A 17,439-nucleotide genomic window follows, 5' to 3' on the forward strand; every position below is an offset into this window, starting at 1 on the left:
GTGACATGCACTGTCAACCCTGGGACCTTGTATAGACAAGTGTATGCCTTTTCAAATCATGTCCAATTAACTGAGTTTACCACAGGTGAACTCAAATTAAGCTGCTGAAACATCTCAAGAATGATCAGTGGAAACAGAATGTACCTGAGCTCAATTTAGAGTTTTTTTCAGGTTTTTTATTTTTAATAAATTTGCTACAATTAAAAAAAAATAATTCCATTGTCATTATGGGCTATTGTGTGTAGAATTTTGAGGAAATAAATGAATTTAATCCATTTTGGAATAAGACTGTAACAATTAAAAAGTGGAAAAAGTGGAAAAAGTGAAGCGCTATGAATGCTATCAAGGAAAGTAGGGTATTAAAGCAACCAATCAAATAAAAAGTAGATGGTGGAGATGAAGATGATAGATTCAACCAGTGTCGTCCAGGCACAATTACACAACAAGATTGATCTCATCATAAAGTAGCCTCATAAGCAGCCTTATAATAAGCTTAATAGTGAACAATCATTATCGCAAAGCAACCCTTTCGGGAAGATTCAACCCCCCTCTTGTATCTTATATCCTCCTCTCACATCTCATTACTTTTTCATTTAATCAATGGAATGAAGTAGACTAACGAGGAAGTATGTAAAACTAGGTGGCTCATGCTTCATCTTTTCCGCAGGTAGACATAAACAGGCCAGGCTGCTGCTACAGATGCGATACCACTGCAGAAAACGAGCCAGAATTCATTTTACTCCATCCAAGACCAGAGTCATCTGAGGTAAGATTAGACATTATAGAAGCAGAAACACCACCACACCCTGTACGCAGTGATCCACTGCAGTCTGCTAGCAAGCAACAGGGAGTATTTTACATCTGCATTCTCTTTTACCCTCTCCAAACACACCCTGACTAAGAAACACCACGTTTTTTTCCTGGTGTAATTTGATTTGTACTGTAGGTGTCAGTTCAGAATGGATATCGGGAAAAGTGAGGTCATTTGAGCACTTCAGAGAGAGTCACCAATCATCAGCTAACATCTGACTGCGGGCGGCTGGTTTTCAATCAATATCAACAAAGACTTCGCTCTCTGCTAAGACAAAGCTCGATGACACAAAAGGTGGAAGTAGTTCACCCGAAAATGACAAATTACTTACCATTTACTCACTTTTAAGTGGTTTAAACGCCTTTATGAGTTTATTTGTTTGTATTAATCCGCTGTACGAACACAAAGGAAGATATTTTGAAGAAGGTTTGAAGGAAACTGGTTGCCATTGACATCCATAGGAGAAAAATAAAATACCATTAAAGTCAATGGCAAACAGTTCATAACATTCCTCTAAATATCTCAAGTTTTGTTCAGCAGAATAAAGAAACTCAGAGGTTTGTAAAAGTGAAAGGCGAGTAAATAATGACAGAATTTTCTTTTTTGTGTGAACTATAAAACAAAATTCAACATTTGAGCAAATAAAAAAACAAAAAAACAACAACAACTTTGCAACAACAATCTAAGCAAAGCCCATTAAAAATGTCAACATGTATGATGCTACCATCACAAATATGAATAGCTACTGACAGCCTTTTGTTCAGTGTACAGGCTAAAATCTGGCACTTGTTATGACAACAATGACAGACATTTGTTTGACAAACTACTAGAAAAGGTGGAAAGCCAGTAAATAGATTTGAGCAAAAACAGTGGATCCATTATCTTTACTGTCTTAAAGATGTCTCATGTAAATAGTAAAATACCAAATATACATAAACGGGCTTCCAATATTCCAAATATTACAGATATTTATTTGAATATAATATGAACATTTTGCAGTATATACAGTACACCACTATCTGGGGTTGGTCTTTTCTTTTTTACTTTCTACTTATGCCTCTTCACCAAAGTTGCATTTATTTGACCAAAATGTAATAAAATTAGTAATATGGTTAAGCTATTGCAATTTTAAATAATCATTTTATATTGTTTATATATTTACAAATGTTTTGTATTGCCATTCTCAAGATTTTCTTTATAAGACCTCATTTGCACCAAAAAATATTTTATCAAAATATGATTTGGCATTTAGTTGTTACATTTTTACTTCAGTATAGAGTTGTTGTTTTATTTTATTCTAAAATGTATTCATCCTTATTTAAGATATTTGTTTATTTTAATTACATTTTAAGATCAAATTTTGCATAACGTTGTTTTTGACATTTTATGTTATAGAATTCTGTTTAATATAATCTAGATATAATAATCTTATAAAATAAATCTTATAAAAATATGTATAGTTTTCAATTATTAGGTTTTCTTTTTTATAAGTTGTGTTTGCTTCTTTGTCTCAATAAATTGTTTGATTATTTAAATATTATTTGCAGCATTCGTTAAAGGGCGCCTATGGTGAAAAAATCTACTTTTCAAGCTGTTTGGACAGACGTGTGTGTAAGTATAGTGTATAGACCTTCATGCTGGGGTGATATAAACACACCCAGTCCTTTTTTCAATTTAACAACATAAAAACGGTGGACCAATTGGAGCGGTTTTTAGATCGACTGCAACTTGAAGTAGGAGTGCGGTCCCCCCGCCCACCAATATTGATTGACAGGCGCACGTCACCATATCCTCAGTTTCTTGTTTTACATCCGCCATTTTCAGCGTGTGAGTCAAAGCGATTTCACCAAAGAAACCCTTGCTCTATTTTTAGATGCAAGGCTCATTGGGCTCAACACAAGATCAACATGCACCACATGATCGCTCTAATCGGAATTATTGTTTGTAACTTAGTTTGTTTGTGGGTAGGTTTGCAAACTAGTGTACTTTTTATTGCGTTTACCTTAAAATTCAGCCGCTTGCATTTCTCGCGGTCACAAGCTCCCTGTGAGTGTGATCTTAACTACAGGAGCAGCTGGAAAGTGCGAGTGCGTTGCCTCACGTGAGTGTCGCTCCACTGGAAATAAAATAACAAACTTGCCTGCAGGTCGCACACAAGAAGCGCCGCTCGGCGACGTGCAGCGTAGCGCCATGCATTTTAGAATTTTAAACATAGTTTTCTATCAGGGTACACACAACGACGCTTCAAGTCGGCAGCTGTCCGCGGAGCCCAGCCATGATTTGGGACACTTCATATTTCTGCTACGCCACAGAGCTCCATCTGAATAGTTTCATTTTAAATAACATGTGAATGTGCGTGTCTGGTGTGCCGTTTCGCGGCTCTAAGCGAGTCTTCCGGTACCTCTCTGCTTGGTCTGTGTCAGAGTCGTACATATACGTCTGAATGCTGATCCTCTCACTTGCTTCTTTCTGTGTGCCTGTCTGTTGCCAAACACATAGCGGGGGAGCTCTTGGCTCCGCCCCCTTGTTACGTTGGGCAGGGATTTGAAACTAATTTTTATGTGAAGCATGACACCCCAAAACAGCGACCTGTGTACACGCCCCCAAAATAACACTTTTTAACAAATTATTAAAAAATATCAAAATTGTGTTTTGAACTGAACCTAAACTGGCACAATCAGAAGAACCATAATTTTAATATTAAATCTTAAAAAGGGGTAAACTATATGCCCTTTAAAATAACTATTTTACATTTTTAAAGTTACTTTTATTATTGTTATTATTTTTTTTTTTTTGCACTGACCCTCTAGTACTCCTACGCAGCCCTCTGGAAGCCCCTTGTTAAATAAAATATTAAAAGTAAAATTTTTGTTCAAAACATCTGCAACCTTTAACCTCAAAAACTGTATTTTATAGTATTTTAATAACCAAAATATTACACACATCATCCTTAAGATCTTGGTAAAAATAAATAACCAACAAGAATTCCAAATAAAAATTGTAATATCACACTGTTAACAATTTCCTGTAGAGTCTACAGCAACTTACTGGCAGCAGTTCACCAGTAACTTGCTGTACATCAATTACAGCAAAAACACTGTATTTACATTTACAGCATCATTTACCTTGCTGTGTATGTATTAACAGCATTGTATATCTTTACTATAAACATACACAATTTTTTTTTACTATGAAACTTTAAAATACAGTAACATTCATTTAATATCGCAGTTAAATACTTTGTAGTTTACATAAAATTGTTAACGGTGCATATTAAAAGAATGTAAAAACAGATACATAAAAAAGCTTCAGAATGATACAAAGTTAGTCCAAAAGCTCTGACCTTCTCGTCTTCCACGCGTTGGCGTCTCTTCTCCTCGACGGCAGAGCGGCGGAGCATCTCCTTGTGTCGCTGCTCCTCCAGACGCCTACCTCGCTCCACCACCGAGCGCTCGTACTGCTGCTGCGCCCGCTGCTCCTTCTCCCACAGCGCACGCTCCCGCAGGGCTGCACACACACACACACATATGATGGGTCAGTATATAGATCGCCTGACACACCAAAGACCAAACCTCTCCATACCTGCTGACAACACTGATTCACTCACGCTAAAGCACTTAGAGGTATTATCAGAAGTCTCCCACTGCTCAAGAGCCATCAGATTCAGTGATAAATGGAGCAAAAGTCTATTGCCCTGGAATAACCTTCTGCTTTAACTCATCCAGCAGACTGGCACCAAATCCATTTAGGAATTAGGCACGGTTTTAAAGCTGAAAGGAATATATTATTTCACGAGAGTCTTTTGTTGACAGAAAGAACTGAATGTTTTGTTTGTAAACAGAGTTTAAAGGGATAGTTCAACCCGAATATTGCAATTTCGGGTATATTTTACTCACTATGCACTGCTTTGAGTTTCTTTCTTCTGCTGAACACAAAAGATATTTTGAAGGTTGAAAACTGACTTCCATACTATTATTTTTCATTTCATAGAAGTCAATGGTTACCAGTTTACAACATTTTTTGAAATTCAATTCAATTCAATTTATTTATAAAGCACTTTAAAACAACACAGTTGACCAAAGTGCTGACAACAAAGAGTAAAACAAACGTTAAAATACAAATAAATAAACATAAAATGTCAACATCTCAAGCTGTGCTAAAAGCCAAATTGAACAGGTGGGTTTTAAGAAGAGATTTAAAAACAGTGATGGAAGAGGCTTGCCTAATGTACAACGGCAGCTCATTCCACAATTATGGTGCAGCCACAGCAAAAGCCCGATCCCCTCTGAGCTTTCGACTGGTCCTGGGCACACCCAGGAGGAGCTGGTCGGCTGACCTGAGCGAACGATAAGGTGTGTAGGGACAGAGAAGCTCAGAGAGGTAAAGGGGTGCAGTGCCATTTAGACACTTAAAAACAAATAAAAGTACCTTCAAATGGATCCTGAAGTGCACGGGCAGCCAGTGAAGAGAAGATAAAATCGGGGTGATGTGCTCGTATTTGCGTGTGCCAGTTAAAAGACGTGCAGCTGCATTCTAAACCAGTTGCAGTCAAGAGATCAAAGACTGACTCACCCCAAAATAAAGGGCATTACAGTAGTCCAAGCGGGAGGTTATAAAAGCATGGATTACTGTTTCAAAGTCTGGTTTACTGTTCGAAATATCTGGTTTTGTGTGTTAACATAAAAAAGAAACTCATAAAGGGTTTTGAACCAGCAAATGTTGATAAATTTAAAAAGAAACAATCATGGTGCAAGCTCAAAAATCGTATTGATCTTGTTTCATTATTACGCAAGATCAGAGTATGTAAGATTATTGGGATTGATTTTAAAAATCTAATTAAAAAAAGATTACAAAATCTTTTTGGCTAAGTGAGAAAAGATTAAAGTTAGGTATTTTACCTGCAAATTTAGCTTAATTACAGTTGAAGACATAATTTAAGACCAGCCTTGCATTCAAACTTTATTTTTTAGCTATAATAACTTGTTTTAAGTTTGCCTAGGTTTGTCATTTAATGACAAAATACATTGTTATGTTTTGCAGAATTAAACTTCGTAATTTTGAAAAGCAACAAGAAATAATTTTATGTTGTAACTACTGTCAAGTTTTAATTTGAATAAAAAAACTGTGGACAATATGCATGTGTGTGGTCCTGTTTTATTCATATTGCAGTTCAGTTTGTCAGTTACTGTAAATCAATTACAGCAAAAAAACTGTAATTACATTTACAGCACCATTCGTCTTGCTGTGTATGTATTTACAGTGTTGTATATTGCTACTGTAATATATACAGTCTGTTGGAGCCATTTATGGGTTGCAATTTTTTTTGCACCACTAGAGGGTGCATAAGGTATTTATGCTCTCCTCAGGACAAGTGAGAGATGTGTAGAAGAAGAAGGTCAAACAAACTTTTTGACCGCCATGCTGTGAGAACGGGTTTATGTTTGTTTTAATTTTGACAAAATGGACAATAAATGGATTTGAATATCCAACTTTATTTACAAAGGTAAGGACATTTCACTTTTTTTATTAACCCGTTCAAACAACAAACGCGTCAGAACCAAGACCCAAATATTCGCATCTACACAGTCATTTTCACAATGGAACTTCGAATTACAGTAACAGACTGCATAACTGTCCTACAGTAAGATTCTGTTCATATTACAGTTCAGTTCACCAGTTACTGTAAATCACAGCAAAAATACTGTAATTATATTTACAGCAGCATTTGTCTTGATGTGTATGTATTTACAACATTGTATATCTTTATTGTAAAATATACAGAAATTTTCACAATGCAACTTTTAAATACAGTAACATACTGCATAACTGTCCTACAGTAAGATTAAGTTCATAAAACAGTTCAGTTCACTAGTTACGGTAATATAATTACAGCAAAAATACAGTATTTACATTTACAGCACCATTTACCTTGCTATATATGTATTTGCAGCATTTATATCTTTACTGTAAAATATACAGTACGGTAATTTTCACAATATAACTAAAAAAAACAGCAACATCCTACAGTAAGATTCAGTTCGTATCACAGTTCAGTTTGTGTTTTTTTTTCAGTTCATTTTGCTTAATTAAACTTTGGTATTTTGAAAAGCAACCAGTAATAATTTTGCGTTGTAACTACTGTCAAGTTTTAATTTGAATAAAAAACTGTAAACAATATGCAAATGTGTGGTCCTGATTTATTTTATACAACAATCTCATTTTAAGACAGAATATTTAATGACAATTCTTAAATAAAAATGAATTATGCAGTTTGCAATAGTTTTAAGACATTTCACACAAAATGAGAAATAAAGAAAACTGTTTAAAAGACAATTAACAAGCTAGTTTTAAGATAATTAGACTAAATACACTGCTTGGAATAAGTGTTATAATACATATTTTAACGACATTTCTTTCTTTAATAATATCTAGATAAGTTTTCCTACTGTTACAATAACTCCCAATAATTTCCCAGTACTGGGTTGTGTCTGGAACGGCCTCTGCTGTATAAAACATTTACTGGAATAGTTGGCGGTTCATTCTGTTGTGGTGACCTCTGAAAAAGAGACTAAACCATAGGAAAATGGATGATTGAATGAATAATTGTCTTACTGCACTGGCAGATTATCATTTATTGCTTGTATCTAGATGGTTATTTTTTAACATGATACGAAAAAAAAATTGTTCATTCATTCAGCTTAGTCCCTTTATTAATCAAGGGGTCACCACAGCGGAATGAACTGCCACTTATCGAGCATATGTTTTACGCAGCAACCCAACACTGGGAAAGACCATACACTCTTATTCACAAACATACACTACAGCCAATTTAGCTTATTCAATTTACCTATACCACGTGTCTTTGGATTGTGGGGGAAACCGGAGCACCCGGAGGAAACCCATGCAAACACGGAAGAACAAGCAAACTCCACACAGAAACGCCAAGTGACCCAGCCGGGGCTCGAACCATACTATCCTTTGCCCCCCCATGACGCCCAGTATTGCTCTTCAAAATGTTACACTTATTCTAATGTTACTTGCTGTTTCTTTGGAATTATTTGTTACATTTACGAACAATGATTGTTTTTAGGCATAAAGAATGTTTAATAAAAGACTCACCTTGGCTCTTATCTTTCTCCTCTCTTCTTTCTTTGGCCTGTCGAATTCTGTCCTTTTTTGACCCTCCATCTTTTGCAAGTGAGAAAAAACTACATTTAAAAAATGCACACAAACAATCAACAAACCTTTCAACGTCTGAAACATTCATATAATACTCAGCTATGGAAATAATTGTGATTTTCTTCCAGATGTACTGGATTTGTAAAGGTCTTTGTTGATGAAATGACACTATTTATTCTGTAACATTCTGGCAACATTTCTTCAAAATTGTAAATCAAAAACAGTGGTCAAATATTTTATGAAGAGTTATATGTAAATACTGCTTCCTTATAGCTATTTTGACCAATTGTCATTTAATGCTGTAAAAAACAACGTTCTTATTTTAACTTTGGAAGGAAAAAATAAATAAATCACCACATACTTTACAGAACAAAACAAAAACAAAACGGTAAAACAGAAAAGCTGCCATGTTTTCAGACATATCAACGTTTTAATGCAAAATAAATAAATATTCTGAGGAAAAACACTGATTTAATCACACCAAATGAAAAAATTTGTGATTTTCACCATGAGCCATTTTCTGAAAAAGATTATTGCAGACAATATTTCTATTGCAAAATAAAAAGAAGCTTTAGCAGATCTTATACTTACATTTTTCTCAATTCCGTAGCTACTAAATCCAGAAAAAAAAGTGTTCTCTTTTTTAATTACTATTTTTAAGCTGTCATTTATGACCCTGTTTAAAGGCCTAAAATAGAGCTGGCTGAAACTATTGGCTTTAATTGTGTAATGGATGCAAATATATGCAAAGTCACGGTGCTTAAGGGAAACACATGCGCTTTTTTATAAAACGATTTTCCAGGAATCATAGCGGAGCCTGTGGCACTGACTGACACTTTCCTTTTGGGTTCAAATATAACACACTTTTTTCAGTTAAGGAGATTTATTTGTTTAGTTTTTTTAAGGACAATGCATTCATATGAGACAGTATGCTTCACAAAATCAAATAAGGAATGCAAATATGCACACATACAGTATGCAGGACTATCGGAGGGCTCAACTTTTCCAGAATGTTAGTTTTTGTAAAACATCCTTCAGTGAATTTATTTAAATTACATTAATTTAATTGATAAGTTTTCAGTGTTTTGTGGGATATTTTGCGTATTCTGACCTATACAGTATCCGATTAGCTACTTCTGAGGCTACTGTGAGTCAAACTATGCACCTAATTTGACTTTACTGATAGGCTATATGTAGGAACAAACAGCTAGATCTGCCGATCTCAGTCTGTTGAATGAGTTTCTTTCTCACAAACTAATTGGCGTGAACAAGTATTCACAGTGGTATGAACCATTAAAGGGGTGGTCAAATGTATATTATATTATTCATTTGATTTTCATTTGTTCATTTTCTTTTCGGCTTAGTCCCTTTATTAATCTGGGGTCGCCACAGAGGATTGAACCACTAACTTATCCAGCATATGTTTTACATAGCGGATGCCCTTCCAGCTGCAACCCAACACTGGGATATACCCATACAGTCTCATTTACACGCATACACTATGGACAATTTAGCTTACCCAATTCACCTGTACCGCATGTCTTTGGACTTGTGAAGGGAAACCAGAGCACCCAGAGGAAACCCACGCAAACACAGGGAGAACTTGCAAACTCCACACAGAAATGCCAACTGACCAAGCCGAGGCTCAAACCAGCGACATTCTTGCTACTGTATGAGGTGACAGCAGTACCCACTGCACAACCATGACAGCCTAAATTTGATTTTTTTAACATAAATTTTAATTATTAAGATGACTATTTAAAAAAACAAAGCAGAGCAAAATTTTCTCAGTATTAAAGAGCAGAACCCCCTATACATTTTATTTTGATGTCCTTCAGGGAGGATCAAGTATTAATAGGGAGGTCAATCCCCCCTAGACCCCCCTATAAATTGCACCCTGCACATATGCAAAACATAATGCATGACTTCAAAACAATAAACACGACACCAAACACATTTATTTTCATTAGTCTGATAGAAGAAATGGCTATAATTAGCTAATAGTGAAAACCATGGCCTGTATGTCAGTAAGACTGAGGTTTTGAGAACAAATACACAAACGTTTCAAAAACAGCCATTTTACATATATTTATTGAATTAATATATTATACTGCAATGTGTGTTTGCTAAAACAATGGTTTGATTGATTTATTTATTTTTATATTTTAGGCTGCATAATAGCAGTTAATGTGACTGTATATGAAAGTCAGTTTTTTTTTTTGATAATACATTTATTATAAATAATTATTGTGGGTGTATATTTTATAAACAGTGCTCAGCATGTATGAGAACACCTCTCACAAATCTGTCATTTAAATGATTAGTACAGTTGAAGTCAGAATGATTTGCCCCTGTTTTTTCCCCAATTGCTGTTTAACGGAGAGAAGATTTCTTCATCATATTTCTAAACATATCACTTTTAATAACTCATCTCTAATAACGGATTTATTTTGTCTTTGCCATGATGACAGCGAATAATATTTGACTGGATATTTTCAAGACACTTCTATACAGCTTAAAGTGACATTTAAAGGCTTAACTTGGTTAATTAGATTAGGCAGGTTAGAGTAAATAGGCAAGTTATTGTATAACCATGGTTTATTCTGTAGATTATCGAGAAAAAAAATACAGCTAATAATTAGAGGCTAATAATTTTGACCTTAAAATGTTTTTTAAAAAATGAAAAACTGCTTTTATTCAGATTTTTGCTGTTTTTTTCTGATGAATCCCAAAGAGCACCAACGTGTTATTTGAGCTACCTCAAAGCACTTTTTGTTTAATTTTGGACTTGCAATATTATATTTGTGCATATACATTAGATTGAATGACATTATATACATTAGATACTGAAGCCCAATCTGGAGCTAATCTAACAAAATAACTTACAATAACGGTTAAAAAAAATATGTAGCCCAATGTATATGTTAGGGTAAATATTAATCAAATATTACATGCATGAAAAAAGAACAAAAAACAAGAAAACAAAAAAAAAAATCCATGAAATAGTATTGCAATTTTGTAGTTCGCAATTTATTTTTGCATTATTTCACAAGAATTCAAATTATCTTTCTATTTCTAAAGACGCTGTGACTAAAATATTATTTTATTAAATGTTATAAATCTGTTCTGTTTAAATGCACCCAAATATTACCCATATTCACAGAGAAATGGATACAAATACTCAATTTTGAAATGAGGTTAATATACAGTGTCTCAGAAAATGTAATGTATTTCAGAAAACCATTAGTGCTTTCTAATATTTGATTTTATAAAAATGTATTATTTATTATTAATATGTTTTTATACACACAATACCTGCATTTTTTGGTTTGGAAAATAGGTCTTAAGTTCACCTGGACAGGTCAAGCTCATTCGTTTCCCACCTCAGCAGCCTGTTTCCATGACAACAGCTCTAGATGCTCGTTCTCCCTGTCTCCCACTCATCAATACTGTCATATCTGGGTGAGGCTCACATTTTAAACATAAAAACATGACGTACCTATCAGGTTTTCCACGACGGTGGCCATTTGCAGTTTTTCTCTGGGTGTATTCCAATGCTCAATATCCAGACAGCATTCCGACCCAATACGTTTAACTATCGATCACTATTTAAGTTGATAAATCAAAAGATCGACAGAAAAACGAGCAGTTTGACCTCAGGTTTGTTTCATTCGACCCTCATCACGGTCTCCGAGCAGACAGCAGTAGTGCAGGCTGAAAGAGCGCGAGGTTCTAATGAATTACAACACGCTCGACCAATCGCCGCGTGACGAGCGCGCGCACGCGAAAGCAACGCATTACGTCATAGTTTACATTGCGCTATATCTGGAAAGCTTGACAGCTGCGCACAGAGCAGAAATCTCATTTATTTCCCCCGGAGTAGAGACGTTCATTAAAGGTGTCTAGAAATAAAAAGACAATGCCTGTTTCAGTTTTCAAAAAGAATTACAATAACACAACTTTTGTCTGATAATTGGACAGTCACTAGCTTTTGACTCATGCACAAACAATGCACATATTATTATATTCAAAGCTTCTTTTAAAAGGAAATATACTTGTCTTAATCTTAGTCATCAACAAATGATTGGTTTGTAAATTTGCAAATCGCAAACCAAATTTGCCAATTCAGAGAATATACATATAGAATCTGTAGTCAAGCTTGCAAGTATATTAGAAATGCACTGACACCATATTTGCAGTAAGCAATACATATATTCATGCTACTGTCACATTTATACTAATTGTATTTACATATCCTGATTTAAACATTTATAAGATACACCAATGTATTCTAATATTGTTATTTAGCACTTCTGTACTCGATTTTATTTGCACAAAATATTTCCATTTGCAAAATTTAGCAGTACCATTGTTCATACTTTCTTTTAAAGTATCTCTCTTGTGGCATATTTTACATGCATCTGTTTATGTGTGTCTGTTATGCCAAAACCTTGCAATGTTGCTTTGAAATCAATGACAAACATTTATTCTATTGACCATTTTCTCATCACAACATTATCCTCGCTTGTATTAACATCTGTCTGAGCATGCAGACACGTGCTATAGGCAACCTTTGGTTTTTCACACTGCAGCACACGTGACCGAGCAAAACACAGTGACTAATATCACTGAAGCCTGTGGCTAGATACATGCTTACTATAATTATACTGCCTTTATATATGCACATCTAACACAAACAGACATAAAGACAACTTTGAATATTTTAGAAATACTGGTGGGAAAAGGGGAGTCATTTAGCTCAAAAGAAACCTAGAGAATAGCATCAATGCATGAGATTTCAAAAGGCTAAAAACACAAATTTCTAGGATTTTGAATGTCGTTGAATTTTATTTCAAAATCACAGGTTTTCTGATCAAAAGCAGCAGAGGACAAAAAGCAAGCATCGTGAGCTCATCAAAACAATGCAGCTAAAATTAACATGTTATAACCAACAACCACCATTTTCAGTCAAGAGGGCCAGTTCTGCAGGAATACAATCAATAAAATTTCCTGACTTTTGCATTAATCTGCCTACGTGCATACAAAAATACTCAGTCTGGTTATTTGCTTTGTGAGTATCGTTTTAGAAAGTAAAAAAAAAAGAAAAAGAAGTTTCCATTTTCATCTTACAAATATTTCAGTTGCTGATGTTTACTGTAGCTTAGTGTCAAGCTAGTAACACATAAGATTATTTTCATAAAGCAGCCCTGGAAAAAGGGGTACTCAATCATTTGAATACAAAAAGAAAAAAGAAAAGAAGATGGATTAAAACAGAGCAAGTCGGAGACAGGCTTTCTGAATAAATGCATCAGCCAATGCATCGATTTTGTGACCAGCAAATGATGAGACTTTTCAAAAACATTCAAGAAGACAAGAGGCTATCTAGAGGTATCAGCTTTTCTCACAAGAGTCTTACTCATCTTTACAGAGGTTTTGAATGTCTTTTAGGACACAGACTGCAAGACCAAACATAAAATTGGTTATCTTTTTTTATTGCGAATCCATAGATTCTGTACTTGTCACTAAATTCCACTTGATGTGAAATCAATATAAATACATTAAAAGATAACAAAATGAATTGAATGTGACAAAGCGGTTGTGTGTTTAGTCAGAGAAACCTAAAACTTGAGCCTCCGAGTACATAATGATGGAGGGGCGACTTCTGGGGAGGATTTTCACTTCGGACTGAGAAATATTCACTTCTCAGCATCTTTTAGATCTGGGAAATATACACGACAGAGTTAACACAAAACAGTAATAAATAAGTAAAACTCATGCATTGAGAGCATTCCAAACTGTTAATGAATCCCTCAAAAACATATAGCTTGTTGTAAATCTTGAACTTCAGATTACAAGTGCGCGTCAGTACTTACATCATCAATGTCCTCGTCATCATCACCGATATCATCAAACTGAATCTCATCGTCATCCCCAGGCCCGAAGGTATCAGTCTCGTTGATTTTGGCTGCAAAAGCATCAATGGAACGAATGTAATGACTTTGCATTTAATAGAGTGCAGCAAAAGGATCAGCATATCCCAAGCCAAGAAGCTGCTTTTATCAAGAGCGGTCTAGCAGACGTTATGTTTCTCAGATGAAATATACTGTACTCACCGTGTTCTGGAAGCTCTCCGTAGGCTTTCAGACTCCTAGCCTCGTCGGCATTATACTTCAAAATAACATCTGCTTTGTTATCCTGATAAGAGATTACAAAATGTCAGATATTTCAGCAAGCTTGCTTAAAAAAAACCTTACTTATCAAAATACAAAATTAATACTTTTAGGTGAATTTTTTAAATCAAATACGCATTTAGATCCTATTATAAAATGAGGTTATTATTTAAAGTTATATTATTTATTAATTTTAATGTTATACATTAATTCAATTTTTTTTAAACATTTAGTATGTTTACTGCTATGTATATACATTTAAAAAAAATCATTACATATACCATTTATATATTTTTTTACATATTAAATTATGAATAATAAATAAAATACAAATAATTATATTAAATATATTAGGTGTTTATTTGATTATTTATGTATTATTCTGCAGTGCAATTAAGAAGCCCCTTTATTACAAGAATATGATATACAAGTAAAATAACAGTAATTTATATTTTATTACTATCTAGTGCTACATACATTACTTTTAATAGACAGATTTAACTTTGAAATACTGCAGAAACAAACACAGTCGCACAAGACCTGTTAGTCCCTTTAATCAAATAAATTCTATTTTATATTATATATATATATATATATATATATATATATATATATATATATATAAATATATAAATATAAATAAATCTGACATTGCATCATTTTGTATAGTAGCAATATATATTGCAATATGAATTTAATTTCACCAGATGATTTGAATAACTCTATTTTGAAAGATTTTATTCATTTAGATCAAAGATCCTAAAACTGAAGCCCGCAGGCCAAAGTTGGCCCATGGTACCCTTTGATTTGGCCCACCACCCCATCTAAAAAGAGAAGGAGAATGATGGGGATGGTTTAGAGATTGTCATTTCATTTAATGTTACCCTTTATTAGTTTATTTTATTGTTAAGCTACAAAAAAAGATAACTGAAAATAAATGTTTAATTTAAATGCTGTAATTTAGTTTAAAATGTACATACTGTCACCCGAGGAATAGACCACAATGCAGAGACTTTGATGAGCAAATCAGGGCAAAGGCAGTTACTGCTTGACTAGTGTGTTCAGCATTCAACTCCACTGTGTTATAATTGTGATTATGTATACAAGTTATAATGCAAAAAGTTATAGCAATAAAAGTTATCCTTTATTAGTTAATAAAATTCAAAGTTATATTTTTCATTTCATTTGAAAACTTTCTTAAATGAACTATGAAATTACACATGACAACTTAAATGTAAAACAATTGGTATATTTATTTTCAGCCAACGACTCTCAATGCTATTTGGTTTTTGGCCCTTCATACAAAAAAAGTTTGGGCACCCCTGAGATAGATCGACTGGGATGATCAAGTATTTTTCTATGCAGTGTATCTGAAAGCAAATATAAAAAGTTTTTTTTTTTTCCTGGGGAGTGTGACAGGGTTCAAATAGAGAAATTAAACAATCAAACGAAAATAGCGTGGTTATCATTGTACAATAATATTTTATATTTATAGTCCTTTACATTACAATATTTGATTGCATTTAATTAAATTTTCCATTAACTGTATCTTTTATATTATATTGGACAAAGCAATCAAGGAATGTCAGTATTTTACAATATTAACATAATTATACTAAATCATAAAATATGCTTTAAAAATCTAGTTATCCTTTAACCAATTAAATATGAGTTATATTTTATTACTTCTAGCTATACATTTAATTAAATAAAACAAACCTGGTAGTCCCTTAATCCAATGAGTATAATGTCTGACGTGTTGATCCACACCTTAACAAGAAAAGAAAAAAGATCATACATAAGAGGAACGTTCAATAGCTAACATTACACCGTAGCATCAATTAATTAACAAGACAGCACAACATTTTTCTAACATATCAGTCCAGCATCCAGTTGATTCCCACAGAGATGAAAACGCTGAATCTGCATTCAGCCTGAAGCTCTAAAATGCACCTTTTTCCGGAGCTTTCCTCGGATGTGACAAAGCCGCTTGACTCCATCGAAACACATGGCCTCCAGTCTCCCATTTCCCAACATCTTGATGACCTGAGCATATTCTAAAAGACAGAAAAGGCTTTTTAAACACAAACTAGTTCATGTGAATTCAATAAAACAGTTGAATATAGATTATATGGAAGAGTATTACAACACACCTTGTCCATCCTCTTTGAACACCAGCTCTCTCTTCTCAGATTCATTCTCGTTCTTACCACGTCGCCTATTTTTTCCTCCTTTTCCTGAATAAAGAAGAATAAAATTGGATCAGATGCCATCATATAATCGGAAACAATGCCAACAAACACATTAACTGTGTGACAATAATGAAATGTTGCCTAACGACTGAGCAAAGTACATCCAACACAATGTCAGTATGATGGATGACATCATAACACTGGATTAATTTCATATAAAACATTTACATAACAACATAAACACAGATTAACATTCAAAAAGATCTTAAAATTATTCAAATGAAAAGCTAACGTAGATTTAACAAATTCGCTACTATCCAACTGCGTAACACATAAAGCGGCCCGCCGCATCGTGTTTATTTCTTGACAGCAAGATTTATTTCGTATTATGTAGACAAATACATTAAAAATAAGTTAGAAATAAATTAATGTTGGACATTTTAAAATCAAACATTCACAATTCACTGCTATATTCAATATCTCGCGCAATGGCTCGCGTTACCTTGTTAGCTCATTTCAAGGCTAACATTTCACACGACTACCTTTCAAAACCGCCTTACCTTTGTTTTTCGGCATATTTGTTTAAGCACGTCGACGGCTGTCGTGTAAAGATCAGAAACGTCAGGGAGTTATAACCATATGTCAAAGATTTTACTTCTCAAACGTGCTGTTGGTGAGCAGATCAGCGCCGCTTGCGAGAAAAGCTGACAAGCACGCATGCGCGAACTGCCTCGTTCAACAACACAAAACTTTATTCGCACTCCCGGTCGGACATGAACTGATAGGGTGATGATTTTTTTGTAGAGACACTAGGTGCACATCATTTACAATAATAATCCTTAGATTATTTACAATGGTGCCAAATACCATGGGGATTTTTTATAGAAGAGTACACAGAATATAAACAAATATCAAAGATATGATGAAACTAAATACAAAAATACTATATATTAATCATATATTTTATTTTATTTCTTTATTTGTATGCCAAGTACAAGTGTTGTTTATACAGAAATCATTTTTATATAATCCCACATTGACAGTAATGATAATAAAAACAGTAAAGACACAAGAAAAAGAATTATAG

The 17,439-nt window shown here is 34.0% G+C and overlaps 2 protein-coding genes across 9 annotated transcripts in view; both read right to left on the reverse strand.

Annotated features, from left to right (window-relative positions):
• The window catches only part of map7d2b (MAP7 domain containing 2b), a 42,404-nt gene extending 30,680 nt beyond the window's left edge, over positions 1 to 11,724 (reverse strand). For all 8 annotated transcript variants that reach the window (XR_012399392.1, XR_012399391.1, XR_012399390.1 and 5 more), the window contains exons 1-3: positions 11,490 to 11,724; positions 7,931 to 7,999; positions 4,155 to 4,318 (exon numbers count right to left, since the gene is read on the reverse strand). Coding sequence is in view for 5 of the 8 variants with exons in the window: in XM_001342242.9 (XP_001342278.5) it covers positions 4,155 to 4,318; positions 7,931 to 7,999; positions 11,490 to 11,517 (261 nt within the window). In the remaining 3 variants the exon portion in view is untranslated. The remainder of the gene's footprint in view (positions 1 to 4,154; positions 4,319 to 7,930; positions 8,000 to 11,489) is intronic.
• Positions 11,725 to 12,813: 1,089 nt separating this feature from the next.
• eif1axb (eukaryotic translation initiation factor 1A X-linked b) lies at positions 12,814 to 17,067 on the reverse strand. Its single transcript, NM_001025453.1, is given in 7 exon segments — positions 12,814 to 13,709; positions 13,864 to 13,955; positions 14,104 to 14,185; positions 15,880 to 15,930; positions 16,114 to 16,217; positions 16,314 to 16,397; positions 16,913 to 17,067. Coding segments are annotated over 7 exon segments (435 nt in total). The 5' UTR covers positions 16,929 to 17,067; the 3' UTR covers positions 12,814 to 13,703.
• Positions 17,068 to 17,439: the final 372 nt, after the last annotated feature.

The sequence above is a fragment of the Danio rerio genome, chromosome 24 (genome assembly GCF_049306965.1).
Source record: "Danio rerio strain Tuebingen ecotype United States chromosome 24, GRCz12tu, whole genome shotgun sequence".
NCBI classification, from domain to species: domain Eukaryota; kingdom Metazoa; phylum Chordata; class Actinopteri; order Cypriniformes; family Danionidae; genus Danio; species Danio rerio.